The sequence below is a fragment of the Diadema antillarum genome, unplaced genomic scaffold (assembly GCF_040938485.1).
Source record: "Diadema antillarum isolate AM-2024a unplaced genomic scaffold, OU_Dant_1.0 scf00000128, whole genome shotgun sequence".
NCBI lineage: Eukaryota > Metazoa > Echinodermata > Echinoidea > Diadematoida > Diadematidae > Diadema > Diadema antillarum.
In genome coordinates, this window is record NW_027271017.1 from 6,885,393 (window position 1) to 6,906,401 (window position 21,009).

The following is a 21,009-nucleotide window of genomic DNA, read 5'->3' on the forward strand; positions in this document are numbered from 1 at the left end:
TGCAAAAAATGGCGGTTGGGGTACAACTGTAGGGGTAAAGGAGAAGGAGTATTTATTATTATATCTATTTATTTATATTGTTAAAGGTCTTAGGACCAAAATGTTAATGCACACTATAAAGCAGATACAGTACAATACTGGTTCCACAGTTATCATGCACTCTGAATGCACCAGCCACATGACCAGTATTGGCACGACACATACATGTATACCGTTAAGTTATTTGTATTTCTTGCTGTATTGTCGGTAGTAAAAAAAAATCAGATTGCTAGAACTTGTTAATAAGAGTATGGTAGTTAACATGACTTGAAAAAGTACGGAAAAAAAGTGAAAAAAATGGCGGTTGGGGTAGGGGTAAAGGAGAAGGAAATTTAACCCTAAATATGGGTAAAAGGTTAGTTTCATGTAGTAGCTTAGGTTCTACACTAAAATTATCATGATAATCCATTTCTTTGACCCCTAAAACATGGGGTTAGACACCAAAATCATCACAATAGACCAAAAAATAGCCGAGTTATGGCCAAAAATGTCTTTTTAAAGCAGAAACGGCGGCCATCTTGGATTTTTTACGATTTCGGCCGGGGCACCCCGGATTTTGCATTTTTTTCGTTCTTTTTTTCAAAAATGGTGTCAGTAGGCAAAAAGTCATCAAACTAAGGTGTGATGAGCATGTTCTGAAAATGTCACCCTCTATAGCCCACCTCTAATGATATGAAATGTCTGTACATGACCAGTAATGATCACTGACAGCATTTAGACCACTCGGCCATAGTAGTGTTGTAAACATACATGTATATAACAAACAAACAGGAATAAACATACAAATTTGTTGCATTCAGGCTCCAGATTCAGTATATCACACATGTACATAATTTGCAGAGCTACAAGCAACAGCTGTATGAATCATCAACTGTTTGAAGAATGGAATTGAGGAAGAGAAGAAATGAAAAAGAAAGGAAGAGAGGCTATAAAAGAAAGGCTTCATTGAGAGAGACAGAAAGAGAAAGGTGGAACAGATGAGAGATGGAGGGACTGAGAAAGTTGGATTGACAGAAAGAATCATAGCATTCTATGCAAGTCTGGCCTTTCCATTGTGAGCATAAAATGGAAAAGACCGAGTACGTGAGATACATTGAATATCCTGATTTCAGTGTTGTGTCTCTTTCTTACAAATTGTGCAAATGCTACTATGGCAACAACATATTGATCGTGTGGCATAATGGTGAATACGATATGAATACCATTTATACTGAATTGGCAGTCCTTTACCCGATGGTTGCGAAATCAGGTTGTCAGATAAAAAAAAATGAATGGCTGTACAGATCCACGCTGTGGACAGCTCAGTCTTCTAGAAACACGCTGAATAATTCAACTCTTTCAACAATCCTCTGAAGCATTCATGAGGTACAGAAGTGTAATACAGAATAAACTACAAAAGTAGCAGTATATATTGTACATACACAGCCTGTATGATCCTAATGTTGACTTTATAATACATTTGTATATTCTGTTGGAGTGGAAAGCATTTCAACAGACCTATAATGAACAGTTAAACTTAAACTACAAGGCAAACAACTCAAAGGCTGACACAATGCCACAGAAAATGCTTCAACCCAAATGCTGATTTTCTGCTGTAAGGCATCTCTCCCCCCCCCCCCCTTTTTCTTTCTTTTTTTTTTTTGCCTAAAACATAAAGAGCACTACTTGTGGGTTTCAGTCATCAGTTAAACAGGACAAAAGGGCTACAATTACATGTATTACAACAAGATACACTACATTGTATACATTGTATATAAAGAATTACTCAAGCAAACAGTAACATACAGTATACATGTATACAGTTGTAGATATTCTTCTGTTTTTTAGTAACTGCCAAGCTTTGCTTTTGTGTTTTCTTGGTTTTTGTTCTCTTTTCAAGGGGCAGCCCACTTTTCTAAATCTCCCTGGAGGTTGAGAAGTGATGTGGTTTAATCATTAATTTGCCTCAATAGGTCAACGGCACAAATTAATACACTGCTCAGATTTTCAAATTCACATAATTTGACCCCTTGTACCCTGGAGTAACAAAAAGATATCCCTATATACGCCTACATGTTGTATATCATATACCGTGCTGTACGTGTAATGCACAGCATTCAAGAAAAGCGAAAGTGTCTTCCAACTTCCAGAAGTGGTCTCATTTTCTAACTGCAAGGCTTGTGGGTATTTTTCTAGATTTGATGCTAGTATAAGATGCCTAGAATTTTGTGTTCAAGTCAACATCAAACAAATGTATTAAAAATATGGTAGACAACAGGAAGGATATAATGGGAAAGGGATCTAAGTGTATGAGTGTAACAGCCTGATATTGACATTGATTTCATCTTCCATCACTGGAAATGTCAAGCCATATGACAGGGCTCGACACTAACGGTGGCCCGGTGGCCCGGGGCCACCAAAAATGAAAGTCGGGCCACCAAATTTCAGAAAAGGGCAAATTTGGTGGCCCACCTCGGGCCACCAAAATTTTTTGAAAAGTGTGTCAATAAATTTGTAACTTTTTGCGCCGGAAATGCATAAATGCATGCAGTGGGTGTGCGACTTATCAAAAAAAAAAATGGACTTTTATCAATGGTTTTTTTTTTTTTCGGGCCACCAAATTTTTCTCTCGGGCCACCCAAAATTTGAAATTGATGATTTTGGTGGCCCCATCGGGCCACCGAAAAATAAAGTTAGTGTCGAGCCCTGCATATGAACACTGAATAAAATTATACCACAGCAGGAGTGGATTACTCCATGAGATACATGTATTTTCCTCACAGTCTATGACTACAGTAAAATGGGAAGTACATTGTATCACATCCAAAAACGGACACCAGGTCAGTGTGCTGGATAGCGATGAACAGATAGATGAATAGATAGATAAATAGATAGATACTGTAGATGATACTGTTGTAGATAGATGGCTACATACAGTGTCTGTGTACAAATTGTACATACATGTACATACTGTATAGTTCTAGATTACGCATAATAGATAGAGAGATAGATAAGATACATAGAAAGATAGATAGATAGATAAGATAGATAGAGAGATTAGAGATAGATAGATACATACATATATACATACATACATACATAGAGATATAGGTAGATAAATAGATAGATACATGTGTAGATAGAGAGATAGATAGAGAGATAGATAGATCCAAATAGATAGATAGATAGATAGATAGATAGATACATGTAGATAGATAGATACAAATGTACATAGATAAACAGAGAAGCTCGAGACAAAAAAAAAATATAACATACATTATTCATGAAAAAAAAAATGGCAATCTTAAACAGCCACATGATATTTTGAGGATGCTTTAGCCATCATGATTCTTGTACATTTCAATATTTCTATAAATATCATTATCTTTTTCTCTTTTTTTGCAGATATCCTGTGCTGTATACATTTGAAAAGTTTTCTAGTATTTCCTCACCAGTCAACTTTGATTTGCACTGATAGCACAGCTGATGGTGTACAGTAAGAATTGTACAGTTTGGAAAGCAATATTGCATAAGTTGTACACAGTGCAAGCATCACATTACATGCATTTTCACTGAATTAACTGATTTTTAACCTCGAGGTACTATTGACAAATGTCATACATGGGTACCTATTCAAAGGTTATTTTATCAAGTTCATGTAAATTCACTACATATGTACATCAATACATGTCAGTATTAAACTCAGTTAAAACGTAACACTTTGCACACTTTTGAGCAGGATGGTCCATGCTATTAGCCAACAATGTAAAATGAGTACATTCAGACAATATTCAACACATTTAACCTTATTAGTGTGTGTGTCTTTTCTCTCCTCACCCTAAACCTAATTTCCCAAATCTGGCAATTTAACTAGCATTATACCTTAAAGGCATAGTTTACCATTTGGAGATGAAACAAAAACCCAGCATTAGTGCTTCAAAATAGTTCTAAAAGGTGAGTTAGGGATAGGTTCAACCAATGTAAAAATTTGAACCAGTATAATCGATGTTAAGTAAATACTGTTAAATATACAAAATGTGAATAATAGTTGTAATTAAAATGTTTTCAGACTAAACCGTCTACAGTTATGGTTTAATGACAAAAATAGTGATATCTCCTTATATTTTAGGCTTTATTGCAAAAATTTTATATGGTAGGATGTTTTGTGATACAACTGACCTGCATCAAAAGTGATATATTTGAACAGTTTTTAAATCACTGCTCCAAAAGGTAAACAGGACCTTTAAATAGACATGTCCATGCTATTTTGGTTTGGTGCATTTGGTAAGGATGTTTGATACAACCTGACAGTGAGGCCTCAATGGATTTTACCGTTGTACACATACTTTTGAACTTGTTTAGAGACGGAGGATCGACATATGAATGGCAGTTCAGTCAAGTCCTTCAATCATGTTAGTGCTGAAAGAAAAAGATGCTTGATAAAGCCTTATTAGGTTGGTGAGTCACAGTCACAGACACTACATTAATCTCCATCATACTTTAATGTGGGGCTCGACATTAGCTGTGGCCCGATGACCCAGAAGCCCCAAGGCCATTTCAAGATTTGAGTAGCTGTAACAGGCCACCAGAGAAAAAAGTTAGTGCCACGCCCTGCTCTAAAGTCTAATGCATGCAATCAACTGAGAATTTATAGTGAGCCACTGTAAGCATTTTCTCTTTGATAAAAAAAAAGTCAGATTAGCCATGCACTATATACAGCTGACAACTAGATCGTCTCATGCCCACACTACATGTAATAGGATTACTCAGAAATGAGATATCTTGGAAAGGCAAGGCATACAGCATTTATACTAGTTTTCCATATTCTGTCTTTCAGCCAAGTGGTAAAATGGCAAAAGACTGGCTAGATTTAGAATATCTTATCAAACAATGGCAAAACTTTTTTTTTTTTTTGCATTATACAAAGGAATGTATACGTACATACATTGTAGCAGGCATGAGACAGAGAAAAGTTGAAAAAAGAGGAGAGAGTTTGCGAGGGAGCGTAGCGACCGAGCGGGGGGAGGGTGTGGGAGGGGGGTGTCCCCCCTCCCACGGTGAGGACTTTTTGAAATTCAAGGTATGAAAAAACTCATTTTAATGCATTTTACAACTGAAATTTACTATTGTTATGAGGTACATTTTACAGAGAAACATTGTGATAATTGAACTCATGAATGACACTTGCAAAATCTAAAGGAAGGAAAAGTATGCTTAACTGTTATACCTAGGACCTACTCAAATGTGAGGCCATAATAAATCACAGTAATGTACACCCAGGCGACGTCTTGCTGGATTCAGTTCATACGGGTGAAAAAAAAATTAAAATAAATCACAGCTTAGCATTGCCATTGTTGGCTGTCTTTACCTTAGTCCATTAACAGTTTACAGTGCGCAGACCAGGCAAAGTACTAGTATTGCTGATCTTGGTCCATGTAGTCTAGTAGAGAATCAGTATGTAAGACAGCTGAAAATAAATCATACATGCAGCTCAGGATTGTTGACCGTCTCTACGTCCATGCAACAGCTAACTTTGACAAAAAGATCGGTCTGTATCTGTCCGTCGGGGAATGTTCCGCGGAGACTGCGTCTGGCTTCACGGATCCCCTCCGTAGGACAGCGTTAATGGCAAAATATGAAAGAGTCCTCCGGACAGACGGATTTCTGTCTACAGGAGGTACAAAAATTTGTAGACCCGGTTAAGTCCATAAACAGCTAATGTAGACCAAGGAAATGAAGTATTGTTGGATGAAGTCCAGAATGTAAAGCGAATCCTTGCGGCGGATGATGTATCACAAGTTCCAGGTCCCGAGGAAGTCGATTGAATCGCTGGCCTAACGTGGTTAGAAGACGAAACTGGTTCTGGGAGATCAACTTCATATTCCAACCACTGCCACTTGAACTTACTGTATTGGAGAAATCTGTGTCAATATCCGCTACACGAGGGTCATCCTTATCGAAGGTCTTCATTTTCTCGTTGAAGAAAGAAATATTCTCACCGGTCCACGAAATCACGATGACAAATGTAGATCACGCCAATGTAATCAGCGGGATACAAAAGCAGCGTATCGCGTAGACAGCTCCAGAAAGATCCGTCTGTCCGGAGGACTCTTTTATATTTTGCCATGAGTTATAACGCTGTCCGTCCTCCATTATACGGAGGAGATCCGTGAAGCCAGACGCAGTCTCCGCGGAACATTCCCCGCGACGACGGACAGATACAGACCGATCTTTCGGTCAACGCATCGCGCTGAATGCTGCGGCAGCATGCATGCCGAAGCTCCTTGATAGTAATAGGGAGCTTTAGATTTTCGACGCGCGGACGTTCAAAGGAAAAAAACATGTTCTGAGCTTGCGCAGTAGCGCGCGTAAAGTCAATCTATTTTTAGCTTGCGTCGCCTGAGTTGTTTACTACGCGTACTGGGCTATTTTCACGTCCGCACAGTTTGCGACGTAGAGAGCTTCTTCATGCACTGATCGTATGGGGGCTCGATTTGACTTTTTCTACGTTGCGTCCCAGCGTAATCTAAAGCTACTTTTCCACACGACGCAGGGAGAGGAGAACGTCCAGCGCAAGCGTCGGCTCAAACGTCCGCGCGTCAAAATCTAAAGCTCCCTAATGATACACGTAATACGCAGTCACAGCCTCACACACGTGTGCATCATATCACACCACACTGCAAGCTACAGTATAGTATAGCTACAAGTTGATCGACACGCACGTTTCACATCCATTTCACGCATGAAACATGCAACATCGCACAGCTGCCCGCTGACAAATGCACTCATCACCATTCACACACGGCGAGATATGGTGGCTGCAAAATAAAAAAAAAAAGAAAGAAAAAGAGGAAAATCACGGAAATTTTCCCGACTGTGTATTTTCTCCCCAGAATTTCAAAATCCGTGGAAATCCGCGGATCCGCGGAGAAATCTCATGCCTGATTGTAGGGTCTAACCCCTTGGGCCCCCTTTTTTTTTTTAAGTAGCACCAGAAAAATGTGATTTTAAAAACTTTTTTTCTTTGCTTGTCAGCTGAATAAACTCAGAAGTGGCACCAGAAAACTTTCTTTCTAACATGTGTTTCAATTGGTGTTACTTTGACGTACACGTAAGTTAGGATTGGTTAGTGTTCATCCTCAAACAGGTTTTCTTTTTCATTAAATCTATAGCCCTCTACAATGTTGTGAAACAAAAGTTAATATTGCTCCTTAACCCTCAACAAGACGGTTAATCTTGAAAATTGCACTTCTTGACTCTTGATCTTTTAATTTTAAGAACTCACCAAACCAAAATCTTAGATTTCTCTCCCCTGTGGTCTAATTACCCCAAGACAGACAATGCATGTAGCTTTTAACAATTTACAGTATGTACAATACCGTGTTAACATCAGAGTGTGAATCAAGGACCTGTTCTAGATATTGCATTGTACAGCAAAAATACAACATTCAGGAGATGCTATGGAAATGGATTATAACCAAAGTGACTCATGTTTACATTTTATGTGGACTGTTTTCATCCACATGATCTACACATGAAAAAAAGTTCACTGAGGTGCCAATTCATTACCAACAGCACTCTCCATGAACTCTATATTTACACATTTTAATAGTAGATAATACTAGTTGTCTTATTAGACAGGGCTTGACACTAAATCTTCTCTCTGGTGACCTAAAATCTTAACATCTGAAATTTTGATGCCAGCCCCCAAAAAGATGTGTAGTGGTCCAATATAAAAGCAAGTGTAAAAATCCACTTTGAAATTAAATCTGAGTTGCCCGATCACGCTATCAAAAGATAATTGCTACTGAAATTCTGTGGTCCCACATCAATTTTTAGTGGCCGCGAGCCACCGCTATACAATGTAATGTCAAGCCCTGCATTGGTTCTATGTTTCTTCTAGTGGTACTCTCCATCTGGCATGCAGGGTTGATATCTATTTAATTCTAGCAATAGTGCAGACAGCCAATATGTGCACCCCCATCCCCCCCCCCCCTTCTTCTTCTTCTTCTTTCTCTTCCTCCTCCTGCCTGCCTGGTACAGTCCACACGCAGCTGGTAGTGGCGCATCATTGTAATTACCTTATGCTCGACAGGTGTTGGGTGTAAAGTGTACAGTTGAAAATCCTCTAAATTCTACAATTTTCTATGACATATACATGTATATGTGCAGCTAAAAAAAAAGCAAAACAAAACAAAACAAAAAAAACATGAAAAAACAGGTGACATCAGACCGTCTAGAAGTTCATCTGAGGCACAACTCACAAGTTGCACCTTCTTCTGAAGATCTCCAAGGCAAATACACACTAAGGGGATCGTATAATTTTGGTTGAGACCCAACTTCAGGTTTCTAACATTTTTTGGTGAGATAATAAGAAGCCTCTCATGAAATATGAAAGAGCATGTAATTCCACGAGGGATTCAATGTTTATTTGATGGAAACTGGTTTTGAATGGCTGAGATACATCCAAAACAGAGTGATCCCAATAAAAGGTGGGACCCACCTTTTATTAGAATTGCTTTGTTTTACCATGTTTTTGGATGTCTCAGCCATTCCAAAACCAATTTTCATCTAATAAACTTTGGATTCCTCTTAGGACGGTATGCGCTGTATTATTTCATAACTACCATATAAAAGTGGTTTCTTGGTATCTCGCAAAAACTTAAAAAGCCCAATCTTCATCTCCACCAATACTATACTAGAGTCTACTGTACCATCCATTTAATTAAATAAAGTACATTGCACAATAAGTACCGGTACACCTGCTATGCTATCTGCATTGACTTCTATAGCTTTGGGAATACAGCAGGTTCAGCGATTTATACAATGGATGCTACCTCCATAGCTCCATACTGTACCAGCCGGACAGCGACAGCTTTCTCGTCGCGTCGCGGCCCATGGCCCATGCCCTCACACACGCGCCGTGACTATCGGTAGGTATATGTACGTTACCCCTGCGCTTGGCCTGCATTTTCTGTGGAGTGACCGCCCGATTCCACGCAGGGTTGTGAGCGCTCAACCCCGTACCTCGCGGCTCCTCTGCGGGCCCCGCATACACCACATACTAGTACACACGGTAAGCATACATGTCTGAGTCTGCTTCCTGTAGCCTCAAAGCAAGCTCCGAAATGCAACAGTAGTGACAGTATAGGCATCAAGCAGCCAACCTTTAACTTTAGCGAACGCATTTATAAACTCAAGAAATCGAGATGACTTCCACAACAAATACAAAACAGAAAAATGGTCGGTAAACTGCCAATAATTTTTAGAACTGTGGTCTACTTTTAAAAATCAGTGGCAATGACCTTAAAAAATTATTGCGTGTCTCCCCCCCCCCCTTTTTTTTTTAAGGTCACAAGTCGTGCAAGTACGCGAGATACAACCCTCATCTTCACCTTGCTAGACGTTACAAGAAACGCAAAAGAAGTGTACATTACCCACGTATTATCCGTGTTGTTGCAACAAGGAGAACGAAGGAATATTATCCCCACTCAACAGAATTCGCAGAACATAAATGGGTCGTCTACGTCGGTAGAAATGTACCGAATGTAATGTACACGTACGTACCCGTACGTTTTTGTACGTACTGTACGTACGAATACTGCAGTACCTTCAATTCACTCGGCTGAGCGAGCTGCCTGGAAAAAGTAAAGGTCACGCAGTTGTTGCGATGCAATTGGCGAAACCATGGTCACATGGTTCGGGTCATACCGGCCAGATACACGTGGGTCTCGATGGTGTAAACAACGTACAGAGAAGTATGGGCTCTTAGCGCACTGATGCTGCATGCTGTATGTATTGTGTCCATGTGTATATATATGCGTACAATATTGTACATGTGATGTGTGAAGTACGACTACTACCACTACGGACGCGGAGGAGGCCGGCCGGACTACAACACGAATGACCTAAGTGGACCCTGATTTAGTCTCTACCATTGATTGATTTTCGTTGCATCGGTGCCCCATTTTTCGAAGAAACAATTACTATTACTATAATAGGCCTAGTCTACAGATGTAGCTGCAGTGTCAGTGACAAGACAACTCTCACTCAGCGACGTGCCCCATTTGTTCCGCCTCTTTGACTTCGACGACGAGTTCTATCTAAATTTAATCTTATCAACTTCTCTTTCACACTTTATATTTCGACCAAATCTAGACCCTCTCTCTAAGTCTAACGTTAGGCCTATGAAAAGCGCCCACTGACAGACACACACCAGATCAACATGCCCAGTGACAAGTTCCGGCAGCGGAACCCTAAAAATAAGCAGACCAAGTTTCGACTGGTTTTCGACGAGGACAGTAGAAAGTGAGTAAATTTACAAGTATAAATTTACAAATAATGAATATTGAATGTTTATGAGTGCAATGGACAGAATATTTCATGAGGTGAAAGATGAAATTGATTTATTCAGTGAGGCGCAGCCAAGTCGAATGGATCAAACATTTCATCTTTCGCCAAATGAAATATTCTGTCCATGGCATTACACAAATGAAAAACATTTATTATTTGTTTTATATTTAACGCCTAAAATAGATCCATGTCATTTGATGTTTTATTAATTTAGAAACAAGAGTGACACTGAGATCGCGAGAGTGCAGTTCTCACTGAGCGCTTTATGCATGCGCGCTGTCGCATACACATAAATTTACTGCAAACAGAAGTGCATTTAACACGCGTAGTGTGCCGGGCTCTCAGCGAGCGGGCAATGGAGCAAATCGTAGATTCGTATGGATCCAAAATTGCACGGTAAATGGAGCCACAATTGCACGGATGATGAAGTCATAGTTAAATGGGCCGAATTATCAATGTTAAACAACCAATCAAATGACAAGGATCTCCTCAGGCGTTATATAATTTAGAATATATAAGATTATTTAAGAATCAGAATCAGGACAAGAGATTTAATAAACATGATAAAGAGGGAATAAACCAGATCTACGAGTATGACCTGATGGCTTGATTGTTTCCAGTCGTGCCACTACACTGGCTGGAGCTGTACCAATATTGATACCATATCCATCTCGGCTGGTTTGACGTGCACCCTGTGAATTCCTATTCAGTGCATGTGAATTTACTAATATGGTCCTTGTCAAATGAAATATGAAAGAATTTACCTTATAAATTCTAATTCTGTAGCTCTGATACTGGATAATCTCCATGTCCATGAAGACGAAGTTTCTTTTAAAACTCTTAGTCTTACCTCACCCCTTACTTGATTGTCTGAGTGATGGCATTTGCATTGCGTGGGCTTAGCCTTTGGTATTTTTTTTAACAATGCTGACAAGAATCATTTACACAACCTGACTGGCTGTCATTCTTTCTTTTTTCTCTCTCTCTCTCTCTCTCTCTCTCCTTCTCTTTCTCAGGGATTTTCTAACAGGTTTTCAGAAAAGAAAGAAGGCCAGAAAGAAGATTGCTCAACAGGAGGCGGAGGAGAAAAGAAGAGAAGAAAGACGAAAGGAGAGACGAGAAAGGAGAGACGCCTTGGAGGAGGAATTGAAGAGCATCAGACTTCCAGGTATCGCTCATTTTCTCTCTAGGGGTGCGTTCGAGCACGCTCCTAAAGGGAACTGTGCCTTACCGTACCTGCACCAGAGGAGCACTCGAATGCTCCTAAAGTGTACTGTACCGTACTGTACTGAGCCAAAAGTGGACCACTTCCCGATGTGCTCCAAAGGCGTACCAAAAGTTCGCTGTAAAGCATGCGCGTATCATACGCATATGTCACAATGCAAAGACATCATTCTCTTTGTTCGGGACAGCTGTACGTAGTTCAAGCGGCAGGTGAATGACATTCTTGCTACAAAAATGCACGACCTTTTCTAAAAATAACTCGTGAGGTATGCTTTCTGAACAGAGCACTCAAACACTCCAAAACTGGCATGGTACGGTATGGTTCGCTGTAGTTTAGTTCGCTTTGGTTCGCTTTAGAGCGCTTGGACGCACCCTAGGATATGGTACATGTAGTTCTTGTATAGTAGAGCATTCACATCAAGAAACATTTCCCCCTGCATGTGTTTCCTCAAAATTCACAGAAAACTGCTCCGACAAGCTGTAAAGTTGGAAAAGATGGGTGTAGTCATTCATGGTGATTGTGTTACAACTTGTCAACTTGAGAGCAGTGTTTGAAGTTTTTGTCATTATCTTTGTATGGTCCACTCATTGTTCATTATACCTCAGAAAGCAATGATGACACGTTCCTCTTTGCTTTGCATTGTGGAGCTGAATAAATTGTTTGGCTCATGTACCATAAGTTCTAACCAGAAAATTTCTGTTTGAGAGCTCTTGCTTTCCAAATGAGGTTTACTCAAATATTTCTGCATCATGAAGCTAGGTAGAGTTGGGCAGTTAGGCGGAGTAATGAACTTTGTGTTGCAAGACTATTGAAGTCATAATGACTGAGTTTGATGATCATTAGTGAGTGTGATAGTAAATGCCTTCCCGCACTTAATGTTTCTCACACTGACGGCTATGCTGTATCATTTGGACAAAACACGTTCACGTCTTTCTCCGTCTTTAATCCAAGGGGAGAGAGGATGCACTGTCCATTGATATCTTATTAACCCACTGAAGGCGAGTCCTGATTATACCCGGGCAGCTGTCTATGGGGAATGCGTGTTGTAGCAAAATCAGCACGTACCCAGCGGGTTAAAGGATGCTAACATTGTAGCTGAGTTTTGACCCTATCACCAGCCCTGCACCTGTCAAATGCACAAATAATAAATGCACAAAATGTTTATGTGACCGTGTAGTTTTCTCTTCCAGGTTTGTTCTTGTGTTTTTTGATGATCCATGTCATGTGGTTCCTCTGATTTGATATTACCATGTGTGTGCACTTTGCAGCCACAAGCCTTCAGTGTATGAACTGGAATGATTACTGGATAACAATTTTGTATTTGTGTGCAATAATGACATACATCCATCAGAAGTCAGCGAGACCAAGCAGGCCAAGCGAGATGTGGCTGTCATCGATCACCCAGAGCACACCGTTACCGTGACGTCCATCACTAGTTTGGACCTGGAGAAGGAGCATGGCGGAGTGGGAGGCAACAAGGTATCCAGGACTGAGACAATCCCCTTGTTTCATGATCAACCTGTGATGAAGTTTATATGTAACACACACACACACATCGATGGTGGATCCAGAGGGGGGCGCACCGAGCGCGCGCCCCTCTTTATTTGCTGTTAAAACAAAAGAAATAAAAAGAAAAAATGAGATAAAACCCGCAAGTAGCACCAGAAATATTGTTTGCGCCCCCCCCCCCCCCCCCCCTTTATGGATTTCTTGGATCCGCCCCTGCACATACACTCCAAAAATACACTTGTCCACCCAAAGCAAACAAACAACAAACATTAAGCATTTCCCAGTGTGGACAGTTTCATGCAAGTCATAATGTGTCATTCCATTGTGAAAACTGAAGGGTAAAAATATTTTGCATAATCTCTAATAACAAGTGAAAAGTCAATAAAATTATGAAGTAACAAATATTGTCTCTCTCTCTTAATAGAGTGAAAAGATATTTCACAAATCAAACTGCTTTGCTCAACTCAACAGAGGTTGGCAGTGCTGAGTGTGTCACATGATAATGGAAGGACTAATTGATGGAAATGTTAAAGGTACCGTATAGTTTTGGTTGAGACCTAATTTCAGGTTTCTAACATTTTTGGTGAGATAATGAGAAACCTCTTATGAAATATGAAAGAGCATGTAATTCTATGAGAAATTCAACGTTTCTTTGATGAAAATTGGTTTTGAAATGGCTGCGATATCCAAAAAAGAGCAATTCTAATAAAGTGTGGGACCCACATTTTATCACAATCGCTTTGTTTTACTTTGTTTTTGGATGTTTCAGTCATTCCAAACCTGATTTTCATCAAATAAACTTTGAATTTCTCTTAAAATGGTATGCTCTGTACTATATCATAAGTGTTTTCTTGGTATCTCACAAAAATTTAAAAGCCCAATTTTCATCTCCACCAATACTGTACCATCCCTTTAACTTTTTCTTTCAGGTTGACTATGAAGACGAAGACATTCGTGACAACATTGATGAGGACAATATGAGACATGATGAGGACGACGAAGATGACGATCTAGACATCGGCGATGTCGGGCAAGCCGGCCTGGATGGAAGTGAATCCGAGGATGAAGCAGGGAAGGAGACCAATGCCCAGGCACACAAGGAGAGTTCCAAGAACAGAGAGGTGAAGGATAAAAAGAAGTGAGTACTCACTCAGTCATGATTGAAGGTATTACATGTGTGCTTGCCTATCAAGTACAGGGCAGGTGTCTAGCATGGAGATGGCATAATCAGAGGCAATTTTGTGTTAGTCATGACAGAAAACTTCAACACTTAAAGGACAAGTTCACCTTCATAGACATGTGGGTTGAGTGAATGCAGGAATATTAGTAGAACACGTCATTGAGAGTTTGAGGAAAATCGGACAATCCGTTCAAAAGTTATGAATTTTTGAAGTTTTTGCTCACTTAAGGCTGGATGAGAAGACTACTATAGCTTGTGATGTCACATGAGTACAACAATATAAAGAAAGAATAAAGAAAATTCAACATATTCTCACTTTTCTCGCATAACAAAAGAACACTTGACTTCTCTCTTTCAGAAGGCAGGGGGAATAATATTACCCTTAACATATGTCAGTAACAAGTTGAAGAAATGTGCACTTAATTCAAAAAGTAAAGTTTTGCGAAATTCTCTTTTTATTTTCTTTATATGGTTGTACGCATATGACATCATACACTATAGTAGTCTTCTCATCCAGCAGTGACTACGCAGATACTTTAAAAATTCATAACTTTTGAACGGATTGTCCTATTTTCCCCAAACTTTCACTGATGTGTTCTACTAATATTGCTGCATTCACTCAATCCACATGTATATGAAGGTGGACTTGTCCTTTAATCTCGGTGTTTACTGGCAGTCCAAGCATGCAGGCCAAAAGATTGTGACAATGTAAAATTGGTGGAAAGGAGACTGTTCAAAATTGTGGATTTGAGGCACATGGGGGGGGGGGGGGGGGACTGCTGTATTAGGTGAAGAGCCTCGTGCCTATCATACAGCTAGTCTTGGGTGATGCTTACAAGCAATGATGTGCTATAATTTCACTCAATTATATGGAGCGCCCCATATTAACACTCTTAACCCATTACCAATGGGAAACCTAGTGGGCCTGGAGCAAAGACTAAGAATTTCAGAATTGTGAAGGGATTAAGGTAACTTATTCTATTATTCTGTAACAAGAGTAGGGAACTAACAAGTGTGTCATGTCATGTGTGTCATGTCATTTTATCTTAACTTGTGTCATAAGATTTGATTTTTAACTGTCCGTGAAATAGTTGGAGAATTGTGAAGGCTGGACTGGGAGTTATGACAATGTCCCATGATAATATTTTGATGTAAGCTTTTGAAGTTAAATACTCGTTTAGCACATTAACCCGTTGAAGAGGAGTCCTGAGAATACTCGGGCAGGTGTCTATGGGAAATGTGTGTTATAGCAAAATCAGTCTGTCCTCAACGGGTTAAGAGAATTTCGTTTGTGAGAATTGTTGGTGTGGTTGTTATTATTACCATTATTATTAGTATCGTCATTGCTTTCGTCATCATTTTCACTGTTTTGTTCGTATCATTGTTATTATTATCATTATCATCATCATCATCATCATCTTTACCATCATTTGCTTGCAGTACGTGTATTATCACTTTTGGATGTAAAAATAGGTGCTACGTTTTCTGCCTCCGTTTGATTTCTTGATTTCCAGAGCAATGTGCGACAAGAAACGGCGGCTCCTGAAGAAGCAGGCACTGAGGAAGAAGAAGGGGTCAAAGGTCATGGCACGGAAGATGAAGAGCATGAAGAGGAAAACTCTGGGGAAGTTCATCAAGCGCGGCTCATCGTCAAGGAGACCAAAGCGGTGACGGACGTTCTCTAAACCTCTGTGTACCCTTTGTACCCTTCAAGTGTTGATCGGCCCAGAAAACCCCATAGCTTTGTACACGCTGTCCAATGTCTCTGGTACTGAAAGGGTTCATGTCTGAGACAATGTATTATATAAGGACAGTACTGTAAAACATGATATATTCGCGGCATGAAATTTTCGCGATTTGGAGCCGACAACCTTTTTCGTGGCATGAAATTTTCGCAAATTGCCACTGGCGTTCAATGCATACAGTGTAGACATGAACTTTCGCGTGCATTTTATTTTCGCAAATCTTGGCGCTTGTGCAATTCGCGAAATTAAAATGCACGCGAATGTTCCTTGTTTTACAGTATTAGAGATGCACTGGGTCACTTTCACTGGATGTGTTGAAGACAGAGGTGAAATGGCTGCCAATGGAATACAAGGAAGAAATTTGGGGGATTTAGTGGAAAAAAAAAAGGTCAATTTCTCTCATGAAAGCCATGAGATATCATTGCTATAGAAAATGAAGATGTAATATATTATTTTCAGTGAGCATATTGAGTTGAGATAATGAATATGCTACCAATGTAATACCAGGCAGAGATTTCAGGTCTTCAGGCAAAATACTGGAGCAGTCAATATCATAATTTACCTGAGTGAATGCCATAAGACAATAGTTCTAGTTTTAATGATGCATGCACCATGCCACTTGAAATGAGCATACTTATTGTTTTTGTTGGATTTTAAAAGTTCTTGAAGTATACTGTAAATGCTGTTATTTTTGCATACAGGTATTTTCGCAAATGATGAGGAGGTCACAGACTCTTTCGCAAGATGTTCTTTTTGCAATTTGACATTGAGGTTACTGTACCGGCACTAATGCCTGTCCATTTGCGATATTTTCACGCTTTGTTAAATTCGTGGCCCAGCATTGTTTCGCGTAATTCAAGAAAATAAGAGCTTTTACAGTAGTAGTATTTAGGGCTGCTGGGTAAAAGCACAAGTTGCATTAGCACCGATGTGTCTTTGAGGAGTTCTATTCACAGTACTGCTTTGTGGCCAAGAGCAGATTGGAAATATTTGAGACCGAAATATTCGACACCGAAATATTCGGCATATACAGTCGATATCTGTGCATGTTATGACATGAGATTATGAATGTCTGCCTGATTTGTGAAATTACGTTTGACTGCTGAGATGCACGTAATTAAGGAATATCTCTGCGATGCTCTGTGGAACCTTGACATCCCTTATCTTGATGTGGGAATGTTTGCAGGCCTGGTAATGATATTACAGTAATTTGTTAGGCAGGTGTGATAAAATGATTATCTAAGGACAGTTTGCACATGGAGAAAGGGTTGGCACTCTGGTAAGTGCACATGAAACATATTGAGTCAGTCCCAGTTTTTCACTGTTCTTTAATTTCCTTTTGCAGTATGCTATAAGTTTAAAATCAGTAATAAAAAGGTGCACAAAACTTCAGGTATGAATTTGCCCAAGGAAGTGTATCATCAGCAGACTACAGAAGCAAATATCTTCTTTCTTTTTTAAGCAAAGCGATATCCTGCAACTATTTTCTCCCTTCAATAAGATCCACTCTGGATATATTGATCTGTATGAACGTGAATGGAACAAGTTTGCTGTACGTGGTAAATGAAAAATTCACCCATCAACACAAGCTGTAGTTGCCTGAGGGTATGAACCCACCTTCAAGTGATAGGAAGAGCTCAATTATGTTTACAAGATTTACTTTTTTATTATTTCTCAGACACCCAATGGGCTGCATGAGAGAAATTGATTCTGACTGTAGATGGTCACCTAGATCATTTAAACCCTAAACTCTTCCTCTTCCTCCTCCTGACCCGAAAAAAAGTGTTTCCATCTCAAAATATTGATGTGGACTGATTGTAACCGTGGTCGTAATTAGGCAGAATGCCCAGTGAAGAAGGACGATATTACGGCACTGCATTTTTTCACAGAGATTACCTCTCTTATTACCTTTCAGTCCCGTAAGAAGGGTCAATGTTTTATTGAAATCTTTGTGTTGTGCCCATCTTCTGTTCAAGTAGCTGCAAATTTCAGATAATATTCAAAGGTTAAATTTGTTGTCTGTTGCCATTCACAATGAAAAACCCTTTACAAAGACATATGACCATTCGCCGCTATGATTGTTTTTATGGCAACATATCAAATAATTATGAATATGGCAACACTAGCACCATGGTGACCCAAAATGATAATTATGCGAACTGATAATGCTACATTTGTATCATTTGTAGCATATGAGCCACATTTGTGAACCACGTGGAACACTAAGTAGGAGCCTTCTATGGTCATGATCAAAGGGGCTCTGTGAAAGCTGCTGTGCATCAATGTTAATCAAATTTTCAATTTCGTTTGAAAGTGTACAAAAGAGTTAGAAGCTAGTTATGATTTTTTTTAAAATCCTTAAATGCATATTTATATGCTGATTTATTTTATTTTTGTTTATGCCCGAGTGTGTGGTTGTCTGTGTATGTTCAACATAAAGGATTTTAATGGATTGGAAGAGGTTCATCGTGGTGAAGAATGAATGAAGAAAATAATCAGTTGTCTCACGATGTGCAAACGTTGAGAGGTTAAAGGATTTTACTTCAGCATGACAGTGGAATTGTTATTACAAAGATTAGAAAGTTTGAAGCTTAAAAGGGGAACCCCAAACTCAAAGAGAAATGTGGATTGAGTGAAAGCAGCAACATTAGTAGAACATATCAGTGAAAGTTTGAGGAAAATCAGACAACCGATGCAAAAGTTATGAATATTTAAAGTTTTGGTGTTGGAACCACTGGATGAGGAGATTACTAGAGGTTATGGAGGAGAGGGAATTCCACAAAAATTGCACATTCCATCAACTTCATACTGACATATGTTAAGGGTAGCAATTATTCCCCATGATTCCTGAAAACGGTTAGTCAAGTGCGCTTTCATTACACTAGAAAACTGTGTGAACAAAATTTTAACCCGATGAATATGAGTCCCAAGAATATACTTGGACAGGTGTCTATTGGAAATGCGTGTTGTAGCAAAATCAGCCTGTCCTCCATGGGTTAATGTCCATGTACAATTTGTAACTTTACATCTGAACAAACAGATGTTGATTTCCCAATGAGTAATGTTGTAAGTGTCTGCAAAGTTTAATTTTGACAAGTGACTTTTTTGAAATAAAGTAACTCTACATGTACAAAGTTGTACCATTAAATCCTCTTCAGTAGTTTTTGTTTATGTTTGTATTCAAATCATTGTAATCTAAAAAAAAAACTGTTTACACATTGACAATGATGACTGCACTGATTCATAATTCTAAAAGTAGTTATGGTGGATGTTATTGTACAAGTGTTAATAGTACCTGTATTGATAATAGTATGATAATTGTTATTAGCAGAATTATTATTGTTACAGCAACAGTAGCAGGAATTGTTGTAAATGTACAAGTATAATATCATTCCAAACACCTATGCCATTTTCATAAATGTTGCAATCACAGTGAGAAATACTGACATCATTTATCATCTCTCAACACAATGTTGCCTGACCAAAACGTTCACCAAGTCATACTCTTTACTCATGAATTGGACATCATGCATTTTGTGAATCGCTTCAGAAACAAATGAATTGTGCAAAGAGACATGGCGTTCGAAGTACAAAATGGTCTTTTATTCAGAACAATAACGAACCATGTTGAGAGTAAATGTTTGACATAATTCTAAAAAAGCTGCATAAATAAATAAATTATAGTGGATCTTCCCATCTCCACTAAAAGAAAATATTTACAGTCACAAGTTCACTGTGTCATCGGGTGAGAAGCAGAAGGTCACTAACTCGGCCGATACTTTAGACGGAGTTACGGCTCTTCTGGTTTTCACCTGCCAGTTACTTGGTATATTTCAATAGCCACTACGGATAAGACATAAGGCTTGCACTTTTATCATACATATGTACATTGGTTTTTCAATAACCAAATTGCAAGGGATGATAGAAAGAGGTGTTAAACTAATTGTTTCTCAAATATCTTTCCTCATTTTTTTTTAATGAATTAAATTCAGGACTTATTGTGGATATGGATGTGGTTGTTTTGCTTGATTGGAATGTAAAATAATGCACATAAATTTAGTGATGTAATATGAAAGAAATGCATTATTTACATCCACTTATTCTATCAAATACTATGGTAGAGTTTGTTGGGATTGGGTAATTTTGATATCAAAAATAGAAAAGAACCAGGTAGCGGAAAACATTTGACCACTCATCTGGAAATCCAAAGCATTCTCAACAGTGAAATAGTCCATCCAAGCAAAGATCTCTGTGGACACTGTTTTCTCATTGTCATTTTTGATATTGTAATCATTTCTATATTTCCTTTTAGATGTGTTCAACTGTTAGACATAGCAGAGCGTGAATTGATTCGTTGCCATTGGCGCTTCAATGAGCAGAGATATTGTGTACATCTTCCAAGATGCTACTGCCTGGTTTGAAACTCACTATTTCAGTAGTATACATGCGTATGAATACCGGCAGTATAAACACACACACGCGACACTCGTCTTAATTAAATTTTGGTCCACCATTCCTTTTTCAATCCAGTAGGATTAAAGCATTACTCTTAAGTAACAAACATGTCAAGATATATTCATACACTTTTTCCTCCTGAAATGACCATCAGGCAAACACAATGAGGGAAATCCTATTCTTTTTGTTGGACAAATGAAAAATTCATTTGCTATTGTACAAAGGCACAAGCCATCTCCTGAGATAAGACAAGAGAATCAAGGTTAAAAAAATTAACAAAAATTGTCAAATCAAACTGATTTCTTGTCAAACAATTTGCCTAATCCAGCCAACACAAGACCAGCGGATGATTGCTCAGAGGGGTAATAAATCCACCCCTCTTGAGTACAATTCCATACTCCTTAATACAGAATAGTGCCATGGTAATCGATGTGATGCAGTCATTTGCATAACCCTGTCATGGTAAAACTTGATATTTTTTTTTTTTGAGGTGCAATATTTATAAATATGATAGCAACACTCGA

At 38.9% G+C, this 21,009-nt stretch overlaps 2 protein-coding genes across 2 annotated transcripts in view; one reads left to right on the plus strand and one right to left on the minus strand.

Moving 5' to 3' along the window:
• The window catches only part of LOC139720545 (TATA-binding protein-associated factor 172-like), an 83,800-nt gene extending 74,244 nt beyond the window's left edge, over positions 1–9,556 (minus strand). Inside the window, exon 1 of the mRNA XM_071631898.1 lies at positions 9,456–9,556. The gene's annotated coding sequence lies outside the window, so the exon portion shown is untranslated. The remainder of the gene's footprint in view (positions 1–9,455) is intronic.
• Positions 9,557–9,886: 330 nt separating this feature from the next.
• Positions 9,887–13,624, plus strand: LOC139720524 (nucleolar protein 12-like). The gene is made up of 4 exons (XM_071631877.1): positions 9,887–10,326; positions 11,388–11,539; positions 12,948–13,075; positions 13,577–13,624. Exons 1-4 carry the CDS (start codon positions 10,244–10,246, stop codon positions 13,622–13,624), a joined length of 411 nt encoding a protein of 136 aa, XP_071487978.1. The 5' UTR covers positions 9,887–10,243.
• The last annotated feature ends 7,385 nt before the right edge of the window (positions 13,625–21,009 follow it).